Below are 24,169 nucleotides of genomic sequence, written 5' to 3' on the forward strand. Positions count from 1 at the left end.
TCATGCTTCAATGGGCGATTTCAATTCAAGGATCAGATCCTACTCGCTCCATGGCGGATTGCCCTGGTTTAATATGAAACCGTTAATATGAAATCCCCACCATCATGGCAGATTTAGCAAGCCCTTGCAGATTCTGAGCAATGCTCTGGATCGCCAATTGGAATATGCTGCAAGTGGTTATTTGCGTCATTAAATTGAACCGAAGTTCAGCTCCTTATTTCAATACCTGAATAGTAGAATGCTGTGGTTCTTATTTCTCAGAGCATGATAACCATTGCAGCACAATTCTTACCAAGCCACCGCCTTGCAGAGCCTGCTCTTTCATACTCAGGCAGGGGAGAGGCCTAGTTCACGCAGTTTGTCACAATGTTACAATGAAGGTGATCATTTTAGATCACACCTACTTCGACAAAGTGCTTTACAACAGCTCATATCTGCAAGAAAGCGAAACAAAATTAAAGAGAATACCCTGCTTATTCCTTCCTGTACCTGCCACCACCAAATTTTATTCAGAGTATGAGGAATTGTCAAACCGGGCAAATATTTCATTGGTTTTGGTCGGCCAGCACGAAAGTGATCGCCTTCACAGTGATGCTCACAATACAAGCCATTCAAGCATTAAACAAAACAAAAGGAAAGAAACGGGTGGGCCCACTTTCTGCTGTGTTGGGGCGTACTGTAGAACAAAAAGCCACTCACGGCGACCATGTCGTCCAGGGTGGAGCCAGAGTTGGAGCCCAGCATGACCAGGCCCATGGCAATGCCTGCAGCCTCTCCAGCCACTGCATCATCCTGGTAAAGGGTGTGCTTGAGCTGGTCGTAGATGTCTGAAAACAACACAAAACATGCTAAGCATAACATGTTCGGAGGACATGGTAACTAAGAAATATTTAATGTGAAAGCATTAGATGACTCGTAGACACAAAAACCTGGCATCACCCAGAAAGTGGTGCGTTACAAAACTCATAATTGGCCAAAACAATGTGATGTCGTCAAAGGCAGGAACATACGAAATGTTAACTAGTAATAGTCAGTACTAGTACTTACAACTGCACCAACAACAAATATAAATAGAACAGAATTAGAATAGAACTGGAATAGAATTACAATGCTTTCGCATTACTCGCACATAATGTCTTTAGAGCCCCCCAGTAATTTTTATTTTTTCAGCCAGCAAAATAATACAGTAATGAGCAAGGCCCCTATAATTTCCTGCCATTCCACAAAAAAAAACTGCGATTTTTAGCATTTCTCAAGGAACAACGTGTTAGGAGCCACATTATATTTTATGATAAAATTGTTTGTAGGCATCAGTAGGAATGACAGAATAATTGGAATTTGATCAGTTAAATCGTCTAAATTCTTTTGAAAGGTAGAACCAGGTAAGCACTAAGTACTGCCGATGCCTTGACATGCCTGCTACCCCATCCGTTAAAGCAAGCTAGCATGTGAAGCTGCGGCTCTGGCAACAGTGTGCTCACACATTTCTACAGGTAGACTCGAGACACTGGTGGCTTTCAAAAGCAGTATCGCATTTGCACAAATATAATGCATGAATATAACATGAAGGAGAAAAAGGAGAAAGTATGCCAGAGGCGACTGTCTTTTGTGCACTGATGCAGTTGTCACAATGTGTTCAGGCTTGCATTTTCTAGTAGCAGCCGTGACCAGTAGTACTCCAGTGGTAGTCATGAGGATGAGATCTTTTACTTATCTGCTTGATACAAGTTATCAGACAAATGGTCCCTCACGTTTACTAGCTTTTGGAAAGCCTACTAGATGAGACATGAGTGATATGCACATGATAACGCAGATAAACACCTTGCAAGTCAAGCTTCCAAGTAAAGTATTCTCCCAAAAGAAGCTTGCCTATCAAGTTTTTAAGTTTTCAGCACCAAGCACTATTTTCATTAGGTGGTGCCTCTATGACCACTTGAAACAACAAAAAAGTAAGCAATTATCAAAAATATCAAGTGAAAAAAAAAAAAGCAACACTACAGCACACACATGAGCTTTCTCACCTTCTCTGTGCGTGCTCATCGCAGCAAGACCAAGGCCTAGGCATCCTCCGTGACGTACAATCTGCAAAGACCCCCAAAAAAGTCTAAGCCATACCAACAGCGATTGGTGATGAAAAGGGCATGGCTTCGAGTGCTGCAATGCAGGAAAACAGCTGCATCTACCAGTGACACGTCACTGAAGTTGAGCTAACCTTTGATGAATCTGCCAGACTCTTTGCCGGTCCCCATCTCAGCTGGGGGACACATTCCATCAACGCAGTCACAATATACAACAATGGCACTTTTTCTCCCACAGCCGTCAATGCAAAACCTCCTATGGCAAAGAACTCAACTGCCAGGTTGTTAGGTAAGTGCCCTCGAGCCATAAACATTCAAGGCCTAACTTTATTGTGTTTCACAAGGCTTACTTTTATGGCAATTCTAAATAATGCTACAGTACTAGCGTCATTAACTTACTGACAGCACAAGCAAGGCGAAAGCAAGCTCAGAGCCACAAGCAACATTATTTCAATACAATAGAGCCCCATTAGTATACACGCCCACTTAGGTCCCAGTAACATCGAATCCCCTGCCCTCCCTCCTTTCAAGCGAACATATTTGCTGAATATTCAATCCAAACTGGGTTCCCACATACTTACCATTTAAAGAGCACCGCTCTCCCTCCTTACTGAGCACAAGGTTAAAGCATCTGCCCAAATGGCAGCATCACTGGCATGCACCATGCTGAAAATCTTTTGTGCCTGTCTGCAAAACATAGTCAACGCCGAAAGTGCAGAGATGTTGAAACTTTGGCCAGAGACTATATGTTGAAGCAGCTATCCATCGCAGTTTCCAAATTTATGACTCTGAACAGCATGTGGCCCAGTTAATTTCAGATTATGTGCATCAACATATTGTTTCCTAAACTGACGCTGCTGAATCTCGAGTAGGGCAGGATCATCAATTAATAAGCAGCATTCCAGTTTCTGCTTGGCGAAAACTGATGTTGATATGGGCAGCCGAGTCATCAACGCTGCCTTTAAGTTCATTGGTCTATCTCCCCTATGAGCTCAATACCAATAGCACTCACACGTGAAGCCAAACATGCCACAAAGCACACTGTTTTGGTGTGCAATACATATACTTAACATGATTCAGTCAGCACTGCTTTGTTAAGTGTCTTTTCAAGAACTGCTGATAAAGCTAATGAGAGGGTCCTTCCAAGCAGATGCACGCAGATGTTTGCAGCATATCCATACAGTTGGTTGGAAGTCTTTTTTTTCTAAATTCTGAGGCCCTAAGACAAGCTATTCTTTTAAAAGTTCAAACACTTACTGTGCAATACTGTTATCACATTCCTGTCAACCATAGATTATAATGTGGAAGAGTGTCTGACCAAATGCCTTCTCTTCAAGCTGTTCACAGCCGTGCCCATGAGACAAACCTCGTTAGTAGCATCCCTGAGCTGTGACAGCAGGTAGTCGGTGATTGCAGTCCCGTGGTTCGCATGGATCAGGCCCAGTGCATACAGCCCACCACCCTCTGTGTAGCCACTTCCAGGGCCTGATTCTTTCGGCAGGTATGACGACATCAGGTGAAGTGCCTCCTTCTCGTGACCCTGCACACCATACACAGTCAACAAAAAATTTGTCCCAGGACACCTGGAGGGGCCTAGCCTTCACCTTCATGATATATGCTATGACAAGGTTCAGGAAAGATAATCGTAAAGTTTAAATGCACAAACCTGACTTGGCAGCAACATAGCATGTGTAATTTAGCAACCTCAAATGATCATCAAAATTCTTATATGCACAGTCTGGTTCATTCAGTCCTCAAAATAAATCACCGCTGATACAAGTTTTCTTTTTCTATTCATTACCTTTAATACACATCTAGAGTCACAGTTGAACCTGATTTATACAAAAATTGAATTGATGAAGTTATCTATTATAAAGGGCAATTTCTGAACAAAACTGTGAAGATTAGGTTTGTGCGGTTTAACATCCCAAAGCCCCTCAGGCTTTGAGGGACACCATATTGGAGAGCTCCGGATAAGTTCAGCCATCTGGAGTTCATTAACGTGCACTGACATCACACAGCACACGGGCCTGCAGCATTTCGCCTCTATTGAAATGCATCAAAAACGCGGCCGGGATCGAACTCTCGTATTTTGGGTCAGCAGCTGAGCACCATAACCACTGAGCCGTTGAGGCGGCTTAACTGTGAAGCTACAATGCGAACGCATCACAGAAAGTACAATTACATTGCACAAAAGTTGGCAATCACACCTAATAGGCTGAACTTTGAACCATGCTGGTCAATTTTAGAAGCTGGCTTCCCCTCAACCTACCTGTGGAAGTTAATTTTCGAGGATGGCTCTGAGTGTTGCGTAGTGTGTCGACCAATTATCATGCGTATTCCGCATCACATAGGTGGAGGATATTTAGCAACCAACCAGATCAGGCATTTTTGGTGTTTTGGCATCAGCTGGGTCAGTGGGTCAAGCAGTTAGCAACTGTGATAAATGGAGGAACTAATGGAGGAAATGCGAAGCTGCACATTATCAAGCAGATTTAAAGATGCAAGAAGAAATCCAAAGTCGCTGCAACAAACAACATCCCAAGAGCATGCTAAGCACTAATCATCATCAGTCTGACTGCGCCCGCTACAGGGCAAAGGACTCTCCCATGTCTCTCCAATTAACTCTGTCTTTTGCCAGCTGCGCCCACTGCATGCCAGCAAACTTCTTCCGCCCACCTACCATTCTGCCACCCCCTGCTACGATTGCCTGCTACAATTAATTAACCAAGTAAAGTAAAACCTTGTTAATTCGACTGCCGTTAATTCTGAAATTCGGATAATTTGTACTGTCGCCGGAGCCCTGCCAAACGACCATGCAAGTCTATGGCGTCAGAAGCTCGTTTATTCAGACGTCCAGATGCTGACATTGGTTAATTCGCACGGGCCCTGGAAGTGGCGTCATGTCGAGGTATGACAAGCACAGATCGCCCAGATGTTCGGCGTCAAGCCCGACCTGCATATTACATTGTTTCCTGCGCCCCTCTGACATGCGCGCAAATACAGGCGCATTGAAGATTGGTAGGCCATCGTTGATAGGCAGCATAGTTTCGTTTTCAAAGCTTAACTGCCAGCCCTTGGCGACAGTGGCCATCAACTCCGCATCTTAGCCAGCCAGCCAGCCAGTGGAGCCTATAGCTGCACGCAGTTTAGAAAAATGTTTGCCTGGTTGCTGACCTTTTGTTTTTCGAAGGAAAGCGTCTTGCCGCTCCGGCGCTGATCTGCGCCTCCTTCACTTCCGTCAACGTGGCATTTCTGTTCTGCAGCATGCTGAAACTTTGCAGTCCACTCAAGCTGCTCATCATTTGTGCAGTGAAGCCTCGTCACGAGCGACGCCATATGAAAAGAAGCTCCAGCGCTACTGCATCACACACTGAGAGATGCTGCGAAGACCCTCACCATTATGAAGTAGTTCTGCTTCCAACACTCTCGATAGCGTGCAGAAATTAAAGCATTTGACGGAACTGCGAAAAATCAGCATTTCCACGCGGTTTTAAATCTAAAAAGAGATGGCGATTGCCCCCCAGGTTTTCACTAAATGAATTTTACTTTCATGCGAACGGTTTTTGGCAGTTTAGAGAAGGGGGCATTTGATAATTCGACATTCGGATAATTTGAACACTTTTCCCACTCTCTTGAAGTCCAAATTACGTAGCGAGGTTTTACTGCATTCTAAAGAACATGGCTGATTAGCCCTAAGGCTAATGTGGAGAAGAGGCCAGTCTTCACAGCACCAGATGTGTACACAAAGCTATGCACATGAAGATGCTACGATGGCTGTGTACAAGTGACATCTTGATGCTCAATCATGGAACGTTCCTGTTTCTGGCCTCATGACTATGCAGAAGGCAAGAGGATGGTTTAGTTCTCAACAGTCTTGATTTGCTAGATGCTCTTTCTGTGTTGAATGAAACATGGAATGACACCAAAAATGAAGCCATCCAGAACAGCCTTCAACCTTCATCTGGCAAATTCTTCATCTGGAAACTCATCTGGAAATTCTTCATCTGGCAAGCTCAACAAAGCCTTCACTGATCTTGATGATCTGTTGAACCAGTTGTTGCATTTTCTAGTGCCATTTGTGATGTGACAGGAAGGAGTCTGCCCACAATGACATGTGAGAGACAGATGTTTGACCTCAATGACAATGACATTGGGACCAAGGGAAAGCTTGCGGGTGAGTACATCATCGCTGATGTTGCAGACAGCCAGGACACCATTCAAGTAAAGTGTGACGAAGGTTTAACTGAACCTGTGCCCACATGCTTTGACATCCTCCAAGCACTCAAAATGATTCGTCACTAGTTATTTTCACAGATGCTACTGTACAAAGGCCAAAAAACCATTTACTGAGTCTGCACCTAGGGAAGAAGAGTGCAATCTCAGAACAGCTCTTCACCTTGTGTATGACGCCCAGGCTGGCAGTGGCTGTGAACTTGGCCCAGTTTGTGGCACGTGCCAACCACTCCAGGTTGTCCCTGCATCAGACCACACCCTCAATGCACCCCTCAAGAGACATCTGCACTTCAAGAGCACAGACAGCCGGGAAAATTGGCTATACAATATGAACTAACAGTGCAAAGGAAGAACGACACACATAGAAGATGACTACAAGTCAAGCAAGCACTGTTATTTTAGACTGCTATTTCATAGTAACACAACTAGTAGAGCCTCAGCGCTAAGCACCTCGATAACCTTAACCTAATGGCACTTGTGGTTTAAAAATTTTAGACAACTTAAAAATACTACTTCGTTAGAAACTATGCACTTCTTTTTCACACGGGTTTCAATTTAACAAAGTCCTAGTGCATGACCCACAAGCCTCCTTTACAAACAGAACAGAAACCAACACCTGACACAAGCACCTTATATAGCCTAGTCTGTTAATGGCTTGCAGTGAAGAGACCGTGTTGCTTGCACAAAATGACATCAATGAGTGGTCCACTGCATACTGGTCGCAATATATGAACACCCCCAACTCTTTGCATAAACTCTTGGCATCTTGGGTGGCCTTTGTGTCCTTGACATGAGGTTTCACATCCATGCACACTGCTACTTTGGCAAGCACACTCAGTGCCACAAGGACAGAGTTAGGCTCCACAGATCAGACATAAGTGTAAGCAATGTGGGTGTCTAGAGCACAGTTAAGATCTTTTAAGAACAGCCCAAAAATAATAGCACTAAAATGGCCACTAACTGCCCACTAATATCATTCTGCAAGGAAAGCGTAAATTTATAGCTGAAGCCATCACAGCATGTGCAAACGAACACGGTTTGTGCACAACGCAATGAATGACTTTGACTATAAATTTGTGCTTTCCACACAGAATGAAATCAGTTGGCAGCCAATGCCATCTCCCCTGAATAGACGAACAATGATCTCTAGAAATTCTGTGTAAATTTTACACAAAGAATGTCTATGCATCGCTTCTTCAATTATTCTTCAACATAAGCTCTGTACAGAGACTGTACTTCAGAGGATTCTGTCTAATGCATGCCACATCCGCTCCCAGCTGTGAAGCCAGGCAAGAGCACAGTCCATTTCCCAGGGCAACAACAACCAAGCAGACTGAGGACGGTGGGGATAAGTGGAAAGTGAGAAACTCTAGGGCAAGGAACGCAAATGCAACCGATTAGGACGGTCATTTAAAAAAATTGGTGGTGGTTTAGCTCTGGTTAAACCTGGAGTGACTCGACAGCTACAGCTGGCCGAGTGGAACTTGGTCACGTGACCAACCACATGATGAACCACGTGATCAGCCACGGCGCCGCGCCGCCTGCAGTTGCTCCGCACCACGTGACCAACCAGGTGACAGTGTGGCGGCGCAGCCACAGCGTGGCGGTGCCACGCTGAAGGCTCGAAATGCTACTGTAATGTAGCTATCGCTACAAAACAGAGAGAGCAAGGGACAAAGGGGGATGATGGCCTTGCACCATCTGTGCTGCCATGAGATGCCTCGCCTGAAGATTAGCAGGGACATCTCCCGGAGCAGTGCCACTTAGGTTAGCAAGAAGGGTGTTCAGCAAGTTTTAAGGGCACAGGGTAAGGTAAAATTAGAAAAAAAATCGTTTTTTTTTTCTTTTGGAATTTTAGAAGTTCAATTCTTTCTACACATGTTCCATGATCGCACTTTCCTCAGAAAGCCATATTTACGGCTGAAAAACGGTTTTTCCGAAACCAAGTAGTGAGCGGCCACGCCCCCTTTCAGGATTAACGTCAATTTTTTCAACCAAAAAGTCCACCACCTGATTTCAAAACTTGTCTAAAATCAGCTACATATAAAAAATTGTCTGGCAACTATTGTACAGCTCCTCTTTTTTAGCCAAGACAATCCTGAGACGCTTTGCACGTTTTTTCCACGTTTCTGCAACCTTCATGCAGCTGCGTCCGAGTGCTATCCCTTTCGATCAGTATTGTAAATTGCGCCGGTGTTGGTTGCTGCTGATAAGTTGAGATGCCCAGGGCAAAGAAGGCCTTCGTCAGGTGTGAATTTCACGGCAACCGTTACGCTCATCGTGAAAAAGCAAAAGGATGTCCACGACCGAATGAGATCCCGAACGCCGAACGCGCCAGCTCCTCGACATCGAAGCTTTCAAGATTTTCTTTGTGCTTCCAGGAAGAGGATGTGCTACAGAGCAGCAGCCAATATGCCTTAATGGACATGGACGGCATTTGTGCCGCAATTACACAGATTTGTGTGTGCAGAGAGTGCGGTGGAAGTGTTGAGCTCATCGAAATTGTGACAAAACGGGTAGGTGTTGCAAGCGTTTACAGTTTGAACTGTGAAGTGTGTAGTGCCGCACAACGATTTGAGACGTCGAAGAAAACTACTTCTGGCCTCTATGAAGCCAACCTCAGGTTAGTGTATGCCTTGAGGTCCAGTGGTAAGGGAATGGCTGCAGGAAATATACTCTGTGCTATGCTAAACCTTCCTAAGCCGCCGACAAAGTTTGCGAAATACAATCAAGAGCTTCTAGGTCACATCGAAGCTGCTGCTCAGGAGTCGATGAAAAGGGCAGCTGACGAGGCTGTGCAGCTGAATGAGGGGGATAAAGACATCGCAGTTGCTCTTGATGGAAGCTGGCAGAAGCGAGGCCATACTTCTAATAACGGCATAGTCTCTGCGACCAGTGTAGACTCTGGGAAAGTGCTGGATGTGGAGGTTTTGTCTAAACGTTGTCCAAAGTGCAGCATCAAGGGTACAAACAGTGACCCCCTTCATAGAGAGGTGTGCCAAAGCAACTACCAAGGCACCAGCGGTGGAATGGAAGTCGCAGGAGCACTGAAAATTTTCGGCAGGAGTGAAGAGCTTCACGGCGTTCGATACGTCAAATACCTTGGGGATGGTGACAGCAAGGCTTTTATGGCTGTGAAGGCACAAATGCCATATGGTGATTCCGTTGAAATATCCAAGGTTGAGTGCATAGGGCACGTGCAAAAAAGGATGGGCACAAGGTTACGAAGGCTAAAAAAAGGAAACAAAGCAGGAAAACTCTCTGATGGAAAGAGCCTCTCGGGCCGAGGCCGACTGACTGATGCAGTAATAGACAAGCTCCAGACGTACTATGGTTTGGCCATCAGAAAAAATGCAGGAAACCTGGATGAAATGCGAAAGGCCGTTTGGGCAACCTTCTTCCACTTATCGGCCACAGACGATGACCCATGCCATGGACTTTGCCCAAAGGGACCTGATACGTGGTGTGCCTTCAACAGAAGTCAGTCAGAGGGCAAGCCATTTTTCCACAAGGAGAGTTTACCTGCATCTGTCTTGGAGGCTATCAAACCCATTTATAGGGAGCTATCGAAGGCTGAGCTCCTAGAGAAGTGCCTGCATGGGCGAACTCAAAATGCAAATGAGTCGTTCAACCATGTTGTTTGGGAACGCGCGCCAAAGAATGTGTTTGTTAGGCTTCGGACCCTACGGATGGCAACACTGGATGCTGTTCTTTCATTTAATGATGGTAGCATCGCACGGGCCAACGTTTTGAAGGCGTGTGGATTGAACCCAAGGAACAACACCATCAAGTGGCTGAGGGAAGCTGACCATAAGCGCATGTACTTTGCGGACCGAGCAACACGACAGCTTACAAAAGAGGCCCGACAGTCAAAACGACAATCCGAAAACCGAAAAAATGACGGCGACAGTGACTACGAAGCAGGGGGCTATTAAACCAATTACTATGGAGGCGTTTCTGCGAATAAAAAATGGTTTTTCACATCTTTCTTCTCTTTACGCTCTATTATCTCAAAACAGTGTTTTTTCTTACAAAGGTACCATTATTTCCAATGCCTTTCAAGACAGACGGCTGATTTTTTTTTGCAATCACCTACATAAGTGTTGCCAGCTACTGAACTAGAATTAAGCAATTTCACTGAGCAGTTATTCTGTTATGAATTTTGAAATGCGCAAAGAAAGGCCAGATTTGTGTACTACCGGAAAAAATTTTATTAAAAATCGAATTTTCAACACATTTCAAATATTCTAGTTCAGTAAAAAGAGCACAAAATTTGGCAAACAATGATATATGTATTATTAGGCTACTGTTATTAGTTAGTGAGAAACATGTACCTCAACATGGCCTAAAATGCATGGGAAGTATAGGGCTTACCCTGTGCCCTTAAGATTCTTCCTGTTTTGCCAAAGCAATACAGCCAATGACAGCAGCTAAGCGATGACATGATCTACAGAGATGGCAGAGATGGGGAAAGTGACACTGCAGAGAATGACAGGAAGAGGATTGCATGTTGTCTTTTTACTTTTATTTTAGACTTTTTGTAGAATAGCTTGCAGCACCACATGAGCCTGTTGAGTTCTTTCAGGACAAGAATCAAAAAGCCATAACATACTCAGCAAAATTTGCCTTTTGGCTAATATCACATATACTCATGAAAGGGCAGCACTTTTTTTTTTCAATGGTTTTGATGGGGTGCAGCCCTTACACGGGACCAGCATTTTTTTCGTAAAAATTTTTGAAACTACAGTGGAGCACCGATTATGCGTCCCTTTTTCATACTGCTACATGAATTTTATGACGAATTAGTGCAGTCCTGGCAAATCCTTCAAATAGATAATGCACTGAAATTATGTACAACAGGACGCATGCCTGATGACCGGAGCAAATTAACCACACAATGTAAGAGAGGTTGCTAAGCCAGTTTACTGGAAAACATCACGTGATTCCAAGTTAAGATCAAGATCCTTTGAAGACCTGCTGCTCGACTGACAGTAATGATGCCTTGGCCAAAAGTTCGTAGTGGTGCATCATGCATGTGACCTGCGGCTGCCAGTGTGAGGTGGCATTCGCCTGGCCTGGTTTTCCACACAGTTTACAGTCAAAGGCCTCGTGGAAATCAAATATATGTTCATTTTAATGTGAAATTATTGTGTAATGGTAAACTGTAACAAAGTTAGATCTTTTATAGTAAACCGTGACTACATTCAAAGCATTTTCACTGCGGCTTTGATGCGAAGTGTGCTAGGCCTAGCGACACAGGGCGAACGGCGCACTACTATAGCACTTATCGCCCAAGCCTGACGCTTATCGACGGAAGGAAACTAGTTTTCTTGCATAGCATAATGTTTTGTCCTTTGTGGTGTGAACACCGAGCACACAAGACGAGTTAGCAGCACAGAGGCGCTGCATATTCACAATTCCAGCCGGAGTCCAGCACACAGGACGACGCATACAGAGTGTCGCGGGCAGGTACCGTTTATCAGCTCCTAGTTTAACATACCAAGTGGGCGAAATTATGCGGGCATGAAGCAATTCTTTTGGCTGACTTTATTATTACTTCTTTTTCTAATTTCAAGTTGGGGGTGCAGCCCTTCACATGAGCATATAGCAGCAAGGTTCAGAAAAACGCATTTGCATCAAAATGGCAAAAGTGGCATGGCTATCCTATCCATATCACATATATTTACCATTATTACTCTCTTATACCGCGTTTCTTTCACAGATAATTGAGGTGAAAAGTCGCCGTCCACATTATAATAGAACAATTCAATCATGTTTTCCTGTTTTGAGCCAGAAAAAGTGACCTTATGTAACTATTGTGGTTGTGCTACATTCATGTGTATGCAGAAATTAAAATTTTAAGTTAACTAAATGAACTGATAAGACCAGAGTGCAGATACCATTACTTCGAAGCTTCCTACTTTGTCCAGCGCCTGAAACTTGCTTGGACCTACAAACAATTTACAGAGCAAGAGCATGGGTGATGCTGCTTGGTTACGTGATCAGATCGCCACTGTGCTCATTCATTTGGTTTGGAAAGTGGCAGCATTGGCAAAAACCTGAGAAACACCGCTTTGGATTTCCTGGAGAATACGAGCTACCAGGTGGCACAAGAGCACTGCACAAATGCCCAGAGGATGTCTTGGCACTCCAGGAAGTTTTACATTACTATCTGATTTACATGGCCAGAATGTGTTGATAAATCGGTCAGTCTACTCTGTGTTCTTTTCTCACAATTCATCCCATAAGGCTCATGGTGAACTGTGCCATTCATTATTAAGATGCACAAATTATGAGTACATTAAAAACTGAGAGCTTGCATTTTCAGGACTAGGAATTCCAGTCACATGAATAAACGGAAACCCACCTTAGGAAGAGGTCGCTGGTGGTGCCACAGTGCATCAGGGAGTTTGCAATCACTGTGGCCGTGTGGCAGACTGAATTCCGCACAGCATCCTGCAACAGCATGCACCTTAGTCAACACTGCACAGGGGTTGCCCAGTAGTAGTGCAGCAGTGGTGAGAAACACTGAGACGATAATGGGGATAACAAATGGGTCAACCAGTGGCTGCAAAGTCAAGCCAGGAAACAAAGCTATGCTAAAGCTACATGATTTGAGATTCTGATGCCTTGCAATGCAGAAAACAGCACCCCTAATCATATCCCATACAGCACACATTTTGCAAGCATTAATAGTACAGTAAAAGCTCACTAATTCGACCCCCGTTAATTCAAAAATCCAGATAATTCAAACTCCCGGTCCTGGCCATAGACGCTACTGGTCTCGCACAGGCTCTGAAGGCGGCTGCATCCAGGTATGACCGGCGCAGCAAGAAATTGTCGCAATATCCTTACTCAAAACCTGAGGGGCCATGCTAAAGAGACTCCCACGCAATTCTGAGGTGCAAGCAACGGCAGGCGTGACCCCGAGCGGACGGGGCGGCCCCATCTCCAAGAACCGCCTAGTTTTGATTACTCTTTTCTGAGCTTCGCGCCAGCATACGCCATCCAACCTAACCCAACTGGTCACCGTTTTGGACGCAGATTGCCGCTTCACTGATGTTTTCTTTGCAATTTCTTTTTCTTGCCGCTTCCTTTGCTTCCACCCGCGTAGTCCGTCTTCCAGTGCGGCGAAACTGGTGCTCATCACGCGCCATTCGCTGTTCATGCAGTGAAGCTACACGGGACAGTGCCGCTTATGATGGGCATGATGCGGTAGCAGTGGAGCTTCGCCGAGTCTCACCGTGAAGAATCCAAGAGGTCCGTTTTTGCAGCAATTCAGCTTCGATGTTCCCGACAGTATGAACACAGTAAGGCAATGATGGAAACGTGAAAAACAACCATTGCCTCTCCGCTCTAATGTCAAAATCAGGCGATCATTGCCTAGTGATTTACCAAATAAATCTACCATGATGGAAGCTGTTCTTGAAAGCTTTTTCGGGGTCATTCGATAATTCGAACTTTCGGATGATTAGAACATTTTTCAGTCCCTTGGAGTTCGAAGCAACGAGCTTTCACTGTATAGCAGACTACTGCAAAGATAAATGAGATCAATTCCTGAATATAGCAAACAATGTGAGAACCAGTATAAGATGTATCAACAGCAAATGCAAAAAATTTTGACTGAAAAAAAAGTTTACCACTATCACTATCACACCATCACTATCTCATAGAAACATGTACATATTCACAACTAGCATTTTGGGTTTTGTGGAGTCCAAAAGTTGGATTTTCTGAACAAAATGGATGCGAGCAAGATTCTGTGAGGTCCGAAAGTTCGATTTTTCGGCAGAACACAGACGCGAGCAAACATCACAACCATTAAAAGGGGAGCCTCTACAGCCATCTGCTATGGCAGATGCCATCTTCAATTCAAATGGACACAATCAAACGGAGTGGCTGGGATAGCCTTGGAGATTTCTGCACCTCACTGATGCCACTCGAGTTAATGGCACACTCCTCTTGTAGTGGCTTACAAAGAAGACGCTCGATACTCGGCGCGTGACTGTGTTGATAATGAGAAAGCGGCTGCATCCGCTGTGGCTCAGATGCCGCTGCTACCTATGGTAAAGGGGGTAGGGCAGCTGGAGGCACTCGCTTCGGCTGTTTGCTTCCCACGAGTTCCCTCTATCAGTCCTCATGATCGTTACTGTTAAAACAACAGAAAACAGACGCCGCCGTCTCCTCACACATAGGGCACCATGTGTTGTGATGCCCCAGCACAGGATTAGTCCATGGCATGGTTTGCGGTATGACTCGCGGTCGTGTAGCACAACTCCACATCAATGACATGAGGTGTGGCGAAGACAAGTGCAGTGTAGACATAACGAAAGTGTGGCTCTGGCTCAAACAAATATTACTGCTCGCAAGCATAACATGGGAAATAGCGAAATTCATGATTTTTCATGCTGGCTTTTTTAACCAAGTGATTTTTTTTTTTACGTTCACAAATTTTTCTGACTACTCTATTATTCTGGGTCCTGCGAAAACCGAAAAAAGCAGCCAGCGACTACAATAATGCTGTGCTCTTTCTTTTGCGACCACCTTCTCAATGCAAGGCATGTAATTCTTAAGTGACAACCCCTCTGGAACACACACCCTTTTTTCAAGCACTTCTGATAAGATGAATAAATTTTCATAGTCTCTTCAAGTCTGTCCCAAAGTCTACCACAGCTGAGACACAGAACGTAGACTACCATAAAAACCGGAATATAGGTCGAACTTTTTTTCAAAAAACCATGGTGAAAAGTCGACCCCCGTCTTATATACCGGTCATTGGCGGAAAAAATACGGAAGTCTTGCAACAATGGGTGGCTGAAGTCAGCAGCCACCATCACCATCGCCATCAGCAGCAGTGCCGCCATTTTGCGTTTCAGTAGATGCAAAGCGGAAGCTAACGGCAATTTACCGTCGCCTTCAAGAAAAACACGATTGAGTACGAGGAAGCTCACGGGAACCTGGCGGTACAGCGCGAATTTGGAGTATCCGAAAAGAGCATTCAGTACTGGCGGAGGCAGAAGCTGCGTATTACAACTTGCAGCAACCAGAAGAAAACATTTCGTGGGCAGATCGTAGTGTATCGAGAATAGGAAGGAAACGTTGCGCTGCGAGCAAGATCGCTGCCTGTGACTGCCGAATGCATCCGCGTGAAAGCGGCAGAGATCGCGCGTGCCTCTAGACTCACGAGGGCGCAACTCAAAGGCTCGCCATCCTGGTTGCGGCGATTCATGAAGAGGAGGGCTTTGCTCTACGGCGCCGTACTTGCCTGTGCCCGTAACAAACACGCGGGCCGATTGGTGCGCGATATTGTTAAAAAATTTGCCGGGTGTACATACAAGCAGCATTTAAATGAAATTAAATATTGTCACCATTGTCCAACCTCTCGAGTCGCATTTGTTTCAAAGTAAGGATGTCTTTCGGTACTTTTCCCATTGAAAAAAGATCTTTTTCATTTTTAGAATTGATTAGTTAGGGGGTCGACCTATATTCCGGTCCGACCTATAGTCCGGTTTTTACGGTAACGCAAAATGTCTGTAGTGCAGAAGGCTGGGCGTTAACAATACTCCAAATGAAAGTAGAGCGTGCAACACAACAGTTTGGCACTAATTCTTTTATACCCTCAAACAGTCACCATAATGACGTTCCTCTGTATTCCGGCAGGTGCCCTGGTACAAAACTAGCATAACAGCCCTGAGTTACATGTGCAAAGTACTTGCAGCCCACCTTGGTCTGCTTGAGGATGAGCAGGTCTGTGTGGTTGCTACGGATGAGGAACTGTAGGTGCAGCCCTATGGTCACCTCCCCACTTAGGATGGTGGCCAACTTGTCCACCTGGCTGGCATGTCCACTCGCGGGGCTGCAAGGCAAAAGGGCCACTGAGTCGGGGCTTTCAAGAGCAGCTGAGGTAGCCGCAAATATGTTCTTTCAGAGCACAGAGCTCTAGTTCTGAATCAGTCCCCTTCGGATGGTCATTAACTGCGACCTAAAGCTAGAGCATTAGCAGCTCGCAAAAAGACTACTATAACCTTAGTGCAATGAACGCCACTGCAGTGAAATTTCCATTACAACAATTCCCATTTCCTGCCAACACACCACGCAAAGTACAGGAATTATTTCCCCTCTACAATGAACAATTTTAGAAGAAGGCTTCAGCTTTAATTTTGCAAATGAAAACTGAACTTGGAAAGATAAGGTGGCCAATTACTTTACTCTCACACATTCAAAAATTCCAATAGTCTAAAATGACCATTCCATTTCACAAAAAAAAAAAAAAACTCCTGATGTCAGCATGTACTTTAATGGCTCCACTGACATTCTCTGTGACCACGTCGTACACACATAAAACCGTGCTTGAATTGTTACTGCACATAATTTATTTATTGCTGCAAATAAGAAAAAGTCTACCTATTTATCTTTTTATAAAACGCTTTTTTTCACAACAAATATTTGATTCGATATCTGCACGCATCTCTTCTTCATAAATTTGTATTCGATTCGTACTCAAAAATTTTAATATTTGCACACCCCTACTTACCTTGTAAACCCTTACCCTACTACTTGTTATAATGTGTAAACAAAAATTTATCTACAGCTCCAAAGCTCTGTTCAACACGGCTGCCAAATTATGAAAGTAATCAACAGCTAAGTGTTTTCCATGGGACCGTTAGCAAACTATGCCTCCTTAACTTTTTCACCACCTCAGACTTCCCATCTTGGCGCGCTCACTTTCCATGTTGCAAATGTGGAGAGGGCTAACCTCCATCAAGTCAAAGCATCTCTGACATTGCCACAAAGTTAGAATATGGGCCCCAATACCCCAATACTGCAGCACCAAAAATTTAGTCAAGGGGGCAAAGAGGACAGGAAGATTTTTGCCAGAAGGCAGGTTAGAACAGAGTGGTGAACAGATTCTGCAGCTTTCTCACGTGTCTCAAGTCAGCACTCATGCTTCTCTTAGCCTGTGCTGCAGAGTAGTTCAAGCAAGGACAAACAGCAACCGAAGAGAAAGGCAAGGAACCACAACAGTTTCCTCAATTATGAGCTGAGAAAAAGAGGACAAAAAAAGCCAACTGACAATGTCTGCTAGTGCACATTACGAATTCATTGGCACAGTTACAACTGTCCTGTGCAACCCAAGGAACTCTTCCCCTGCTCAGGAAGCAGTGGTCAGCGTACATGTCTCCTTCTTTTCACCCTAGTGGTTAACAGACAACAGAGAGGAAGGCGACTCACGTGGCATCTTCAGTGGCTGCCGGTGCCTCAGCGGGTGTGTCTGCTGACTCCACTACTGCTGTTGTTGTTTCTGCTGCTGTTGCTGCTGCTGCCCTGCAGCCACACAAAGACGCGCTCAGCCACACCACACCGGCATATCCAGCTGACTAGAGAGGTGTCTACCATGCATATCCTGGAACGACAGGCTGCTTCTAGCAAACGATCATTCTATGGCACAATTACTGTTTATCTAGTGCACATCCTTGATGAAGCTAATATGAATGCACAATGCATTTTTTTTCTCCTCAGTTTTTCTCCTTTTCTGTTGAAAGCATAAGCCCTCACAAGACCAGAATGGGTGTGAACAGCACTTCTCACCAGCATGCTATGAAACATTTAGCAACACCGTAGCCCTGCAGGAAAAAAATGCTGCATATTGTAACAGGGATCAAATCTCAATATATCGGAGACAATCAAAAATTTGTTCAAGTTATCCAGAGTTATCCAGCACTAAGTAAACATGGCAAGGTGAGAAACTTGCCCTCCTCCTCCGCCTGCTCCGCCTGTTCCTCCTCCAAGGGTGCGTAGCGCCTGCAGCACCCGTGTCAGGAACTGCTGGGTGGCACTCTCGTACAGGTCGAACGCAATCTGGTATGCCATCAGTGTGGACTCCTGCAGAACAGGAACAAGGCCACCGCTGCAACCTGACTGGCAGCCTCCCCAAACTCAAAGAGTCAGCCCTTCACAACCAGCCAGGAGGAAGGACGCCACTCACCCCACTGCTATCCAGAAGCCGCAGCAGCACGTCTGCCACTGACTGTGCATCGTCCAGGAAGATGAGGCACTGCACAGGTATCGCACTTCAGTCATCATCCATCCCCTGACAAATGACGCTAGCCGCACACACAACAAATACAGTAGAAAGTCGATTATACAATTTTTAAAGGGACTGAGCGAAACCATCGTATAATCAAAAATCTCGCACAAGTGAGATTCATGTAATAAACGCGTTCGCTACTCTGGCTTTCAAAAAGTTACTGAATTTCTTTTCCCCGCGCGTTGTAAAAGCATCTGTTTTCATTCTGCGAGAATTAGTGCTAAGACCGGACGCAGCCCGGCTTTTCGGTGTCGAAGAGGCGGGTTTAGGCAAGGCACAAGAGATCCCATCCCTGCACATTAAGTAGACGTCACATGCACCTTAAAAACTATGACTTGGACGATTCATCTGAAATATATGACTGCTCCGACCATTCGACGGCATTTTGCGAAGCACAGTACGACCATCCCTGCGACATGTATTTCTGTTCATTTTCTCTAGAGCTGCTGTCACTCCACAGCAGCAGGCAGCAGTGTCTGTACTAAGAATTCACATCATAAAGAAAAAAGAAACGATGGTCGCTGGTGGCATGCTTTCTGTAGCGATGTGCGGCCCGCCAGGTGACAGCGAGCCGCTCGCTTTTGGCTTGCTAGGTGTCGCGAGGCCTTCGTCAGCGAAGCGCACAGAAAAACAGGCCAAGCAAGCAGCCTAGAATGGATGGCTGAGGGTCACATGAGGCGAGTCTGAGGCCGAGCCGTCTGCAGAACTGTCATTACAGGCCGTTGTGCGCTCAATCGTATCATTGCGTGCGCGTCTGTCTTGATTATAATCTTTAACCAACTTGGATGGCGTCACGTCTGCCAAGTGCTTCGCCAGCAGCGCCTCTCACTCCGGTCAGTTCTCGCCGACCATCATATGAAACGGGGCGTGCATATTTTTCCGTCATATAGCCAAGGCTTTCAATGCATTATCCTTATGAGAAATTCGCCGGGCCCACGCCAATTCGTCGTTAAAATGCAGGTCGTCGCATGAATGGGGAATGCGTAATCGGTGTTCCACTGTAGCTAGAACAGGCTCGAAGGTCAAGCTTATCTAAGAAACAGCAAGGTGCAAAAAGCACAGACAAACACCATTGCCATCTGCTTCACTTGGAAATGCAGACCCAGTGGTGGGACCACTGCAATGCCAGCTAGGGAAGAGGACTCGTCCAGCATTGAGTGGCAAACCAGAGGCCACGGCCAATAGCAGACACTGCAGCAGTAAGCCACAGAAGGCACTACTCTCACAATGACAAGTCACCATCTGCCCTCCTTCCAAATATAGCAAAAAAGAATTAATCCAGGCGCCACTGCAAGCCTTGTGTTTGAAATTCAGCACAAAACAGTGACAGGAGAGAAAGAGAGAGAATGCATGCCTGCATGCCTTTGCACGTGCATGTGTGTGCAGCAACTTGAGCTATCATGTTCCAAACACAGGGTTGAAAAGAATTACTGCTTGTTGTGCTGAATGACTATACTGTTTTCCGAAGTGCTACAGTTTGTTTATATTTCCTTTTTAGGAACCTAACTCACAATAGGTCTACAACTGCATTCTCTCCTATGAGTGTATTTGCTGCTAAATATACTGTGAAATACTTTTTAGTTTCTCAAGGCTTCTGCATAAAAATAGAACCGTGGTTTTCTGTGACCACTTTACCACATTGCTCACAAAGAGGCTTTCTTTATTTCATGAGGATGAAATTGTATGCAAGGTGCATATGTCCTATGCAAAGGCATCATAAGATAACTTCAATATAGAATTCTTGTGCAGAAGCTTTGAGCGACACAGTGGAGCAGGGCTCCAGAATAACTGCGACTATCTGGGGTTCCTTAATGCACACAGGCATCGCACAGCGCCCGGGCATTACGCATCTTGTCTTCATTGAAACATGGCCGCTGTGGCCAGGATTTGATTCCGCAAGCTTTGGCTCAGCAGATGAACGCCGGAACCAATAAATTATTGTGGCAGATAATCATGCAATAACGATACACTGCTGGTTACACCCAGTATATAATTTCAAAACGGTACCTGGCACATGTTGACATAGTCTGGCGTGGCAAGGTTCTTGTACAGTCGAACAAGTGTACGCAAAACCTCATCCTGGAAGGCCCGGTTCTGGACCAGTGTCATGGCCACGTTGGTGCTGTAGGCCAGCATGGCCGGGACTTCTTTCTGCAAGCAGACCGCACAACTAAGCTGTGAAACCATCTGCTTCCTCCAGGTACACAATGCACACACAAATGACAGCACCAAAGAACAAGTACCTGCCATCCAAAAATTCAATTTATTTTTGAAGAAAATACAACATGTCCAACACTGGCTGGACGTGCAGGCATAGGCCAGTCATGGGTACAAAACGCAAGTACAGTCATGCAGCTATCTCAGTCATGGGTCCAAAACGCAAGTACAGTCATGCCAGCTACTTCACAGGCACTTCATTAAACATGCTTGAAAATATGCAATAATTACTTATGAATGCCTGTTGCAATAACTAAAAATATGTAACGTAAGCAAATGTGACTACCTCAATGAGGAAAAATGACACATACATTAAGTAAACATCATACGTGAACACAAGAGCACTGCGGCGAATTCATTTTTCTGGTTTATTATGATGATGCATTGGATGCATACAGCAGGTAGAATGGGATCTTTGATACAAAGGTGCTGAAAATTCTTCTTGCTGCACATAAAATTTTTCAGGCGTTTTATTTGAGGTGGCAAGCTGTCTAGCATCTTAGCCTCTATGATGACAGCTGTCCTATCCGACATATGTTACGAGTGGGGGCATGTTGTCTCAATAGTATATTTCTAGCAGTGGGTGACGAATAGAGAACAGAAATCTAGGCATTAAACTAAACCCAAAAAGGCAGGCATTCAGCCTTCCTCCCCTCCCCACCCCCTCCTCAAAATATAGGTGTTTAAAACTCAAAAGTAGGCATCTTTAATAATTATCAGGAATTCGACAGGGCTGACCTGTTTGCACTACTACTATAAAAGGACAGTGTTAGATTAGGGATAAATTGAGCACAGGAAGTTAACACCTATAATAACTGACATCTTACGGTTCTCAGATATGAAGCTATTTCTGCTCTCCGTGAGCACAGCCCTAGACGTTAAACGTAGGAAGTTGTGCAGCAACAGCTGTGGGGACTCCTCTGGGCCCAACCTGGTAACTGCTGCGGAACACCCTTCAGAGCTGCTTTCACGTTTGCGTGGAGGGAGCTCCTTGTGGAGGCACTAGAATGCTTCCTGTGAAGGGGTCTCTGGAGTGCCTTTACGATGACTCCTGAGCGGTCAGCATGACTGCATTCACTGCAACTGCCACGTTAGCGAGGCCGAGGGTCGGATTGGCAGTGGCTGAGCTGCGCCTATTAAATGCCACTAGGGTGCCCCTGTAGCAAATGCTTGCACCATCACCACATGCTTGTGCTGCCTTAGCCCAACCTCACACATTCTCCTCTATGTCCCTCCTCACTCATTAGTGGGGCGACCACTGAGACGACATACGTGATACAAACTTCCAGAGAGCATAAGTCATACAGTTATTGCTCTGAAACCTCTTTTTACCTTGTAAAAGGCTAGTGGTTAGTAGAGCAAAATTGGGACAGAGAGCTGATGGCGCCTCACATCTTCAGTTGACATAGACATACCCTCCCCCGCCCTACAGCACATGCTTGATGTGCAAGACAGTCATAAGGCTTGAACATTTTGTTCTGCTTTGCTTGCTCAGTGCTTGCAGCTGCAGGAATCAGTTTTGCCATACATTTAATTTGCATTGATTGCTATTCTCACTACAGCATGAGGAGGGAGGTGGAAGCGAAATATTTTTCTAAAAAAGGTCCACAAAAACGCGATATTCACTCAATACCAGCATAAAGGCAGGCAAAATCCAGAGTATTTCTGGCCATGTGTAGCCACTATGTGCGAATCCCGGTATACCATATAAATGCAAGCAAATTCTGGCATAAGAAGTGCCGGGCCATACTAGCAATGTTGTAAAGAAGGTGCACATTTTCTTTTTTACAACACCCTGTTACAACATATTAATAAAAAATATATGAAATCGAACCCTGTTTATAAAAATCCCCGCTTTTAGCTGACATATAAAAATGAGTGGCAGGACTTGCAAATCGCTGAATGTTCCTGTCCGGATGCCACAGTGCACCGTATGCATAGTGATGGGTGTATTTTTTCGAGCAGAAAGAAGTCCGGAAAAAAACTCTGAATAAAGGTAGTTTTCATTGAGTAACCCAATCTGTATCTAAATATAAGCTTAAAAATACCAGCTCCCAATTTTTACTCCCCGAAATCCAAAATAAATAAAAGCCAAGGGCCCCACATACCAGGTGTTTCAGGCAAGGTTTTTAAAAATAGTGTTTTTGAGGTAAACAGCAGCTTTTTACAGCATTTAAATACCAGTGTTGGCAGACGTCAAAAAACAGGAGAATCATGTTAACTGGTAAAGAGATTAATTAAATTCTAATAGTCAACTTTTAACTATTACCGAGGGGCACCTGATTGCAATTAGATATTTGTAGCCAGCCATTAGCAATAGTCATATTGGCTTTGAGAATTTCGAAAACGCGATTAACCTCACCGCTGTGGCTCAACAAATTTTGGCTACGTCTTGCCAAAATACATGAGCTTCCGAAAAGCATGCAGGCAAAAGGTTTCTTTGATTTGGCTGCACTCACTGCATTAGTTCCGTGGAGTTCCGCGGCAGTGCCACCAGCGTGCAGCGTCAGTTCAAGTGCAGCTTGGCAATAGCTGCTTCCAAAATGAATGGTCGAGTGCAGGCCTGGTCGTCTGCTAGCCTTGGCGTCACTATCAAATTACAGCCAACTGCGTGCCGCCGACATCAACGGGTGCCAATATCCCTAACTACGTTAAGTATTTTTCAAGCAAGAAATGCCAAGGTAGTGTCGCCATGAACCAGCCCCAGGAAATAGTCGTTTCGTTGGAAAAAAGCGTTGTTGCATGTATACACGGAGACGATTTACGAATATGCGCTGAAATGCCGCCCTTCAGGCTCGACTTGGCTGCTTAGGTTTAAAATTATGACGCCATGAACACTTCTTCACCTCCTCATTTCAAGAAAGAACTGATATAGTTTAATTTAGAGACCACTGCCATATCTTCTTCGCTCCTCCTATCTACACATGGGCGCCGCCATATTGCTGCACTACACCTGCACTTCCACTAGGGAGAGTGCAAGTTAGCCAAGAACTCATGCTGCACTAGTCTGGCACTTTTGCAAAACAAAGACGGAAGCGCAGCGGGCACGCGCTGCACTGGCAAAACGAATGCGAAAGTGCTGCACTCCTTGAACTGGTGCGGAAAGTGCAGCCAAATCGAAGAGACCTAAAGCAACCCCTGCAGTGCACGTAACTAGTTGAAACAGCCAAATTTTTTTTAGACACAGCGCCGAGTGTAATTGTGTTTTCGAGATTCTAAAACCCGAGATGGCTATTACTAATGACCAGCTATAAATTTGTAATTGCAATCAGGTGCCCATCAGTCATAGTTAGAAAGTTAAAAAATAAGAATTTATTCACTTTAATAGTTAACATGATTCAACTGTTTTTTGATGTCTGCCAACACTATTACTATGCCACAAAAAGCTTCTCTTTACCTCAAAAACCCTATTTTTAAATATTAGCGACCACCTTCCCAAAACACCTGGTATATTAAAACTCACCTTGTTTACCACCCAGTCTCTTTTTCTTAGCTCAGTTCACATACTTGACAATATGACGAAGCATGGTGTTGGGAGCATCTCTGTTGT

General features: G+C 44.9%; 1 protein-coding gene across 1 annotated transcript in view; it reads right to left on the reverse strand.

Annotated features, from left to right (window-relative positions):
- The window catches only part of Rpn2 (Regulatory particle non-ATPase 2), a 43,998-nt gene that overhangs the window by 17,540 nt on the left and 2,289 nt on the right, over positions 1–24,169 (reverse strand). Inside the window, exons 6-15 of the mRNA XM_077660177.1 lie at positions 20,410–20,553; positions 18,301–18,369; positions 18,067–18,197; positions 17,547–17,639; positions 16,038–16,170; positions 12,682–12,770; positions 6,478–6,556; positions 3,445–3,618; positions 2,022–2,082; positions 700–827 (exon numbers count right to left, since the gene is read on the reverse strand). Coding sequence (XP_077516303.1) covers positions 700–827; positions 2,022–2,082; positions 3,445–3,618; positions 6,478–6,556; positions 12,682–12,770; positions 16,038–16,170; positions 17,547–17,639; positions 18,067–18,197; positions 18,301–18,369; positions 20,410–20,553 — 1,101 coding nt within the window. The remainder of the gene's footprint in view (positions 1–699; positions 828–2,021; positions 2,083–3,444; positions 3,619–6,477; positions 6,557–12,681; positions 12,771–16,037; positions 16,171–17,546; positions 17,640–18,066; positions 18,198–18,300; positions 18,370–20,409; positions 20,554–24,169) is intronic.

Source organism: Amblyomma americanum, chromosome 3, assembly GCF_052857255.1.
Source record: "Amblyomma americanum isolate KBUSLIRL-KWMA chromosome 3, ASM5285725v1, whole genome shotgun sequence".
In the NCBI taxonomy this organism is placed as follows: domain Eukaryota; kingdom Metazoa; phylum Arthropoda; class Arachnida; order Ixodida; family Ixodidae; genus Amblyomma; species Amblyomma americanum.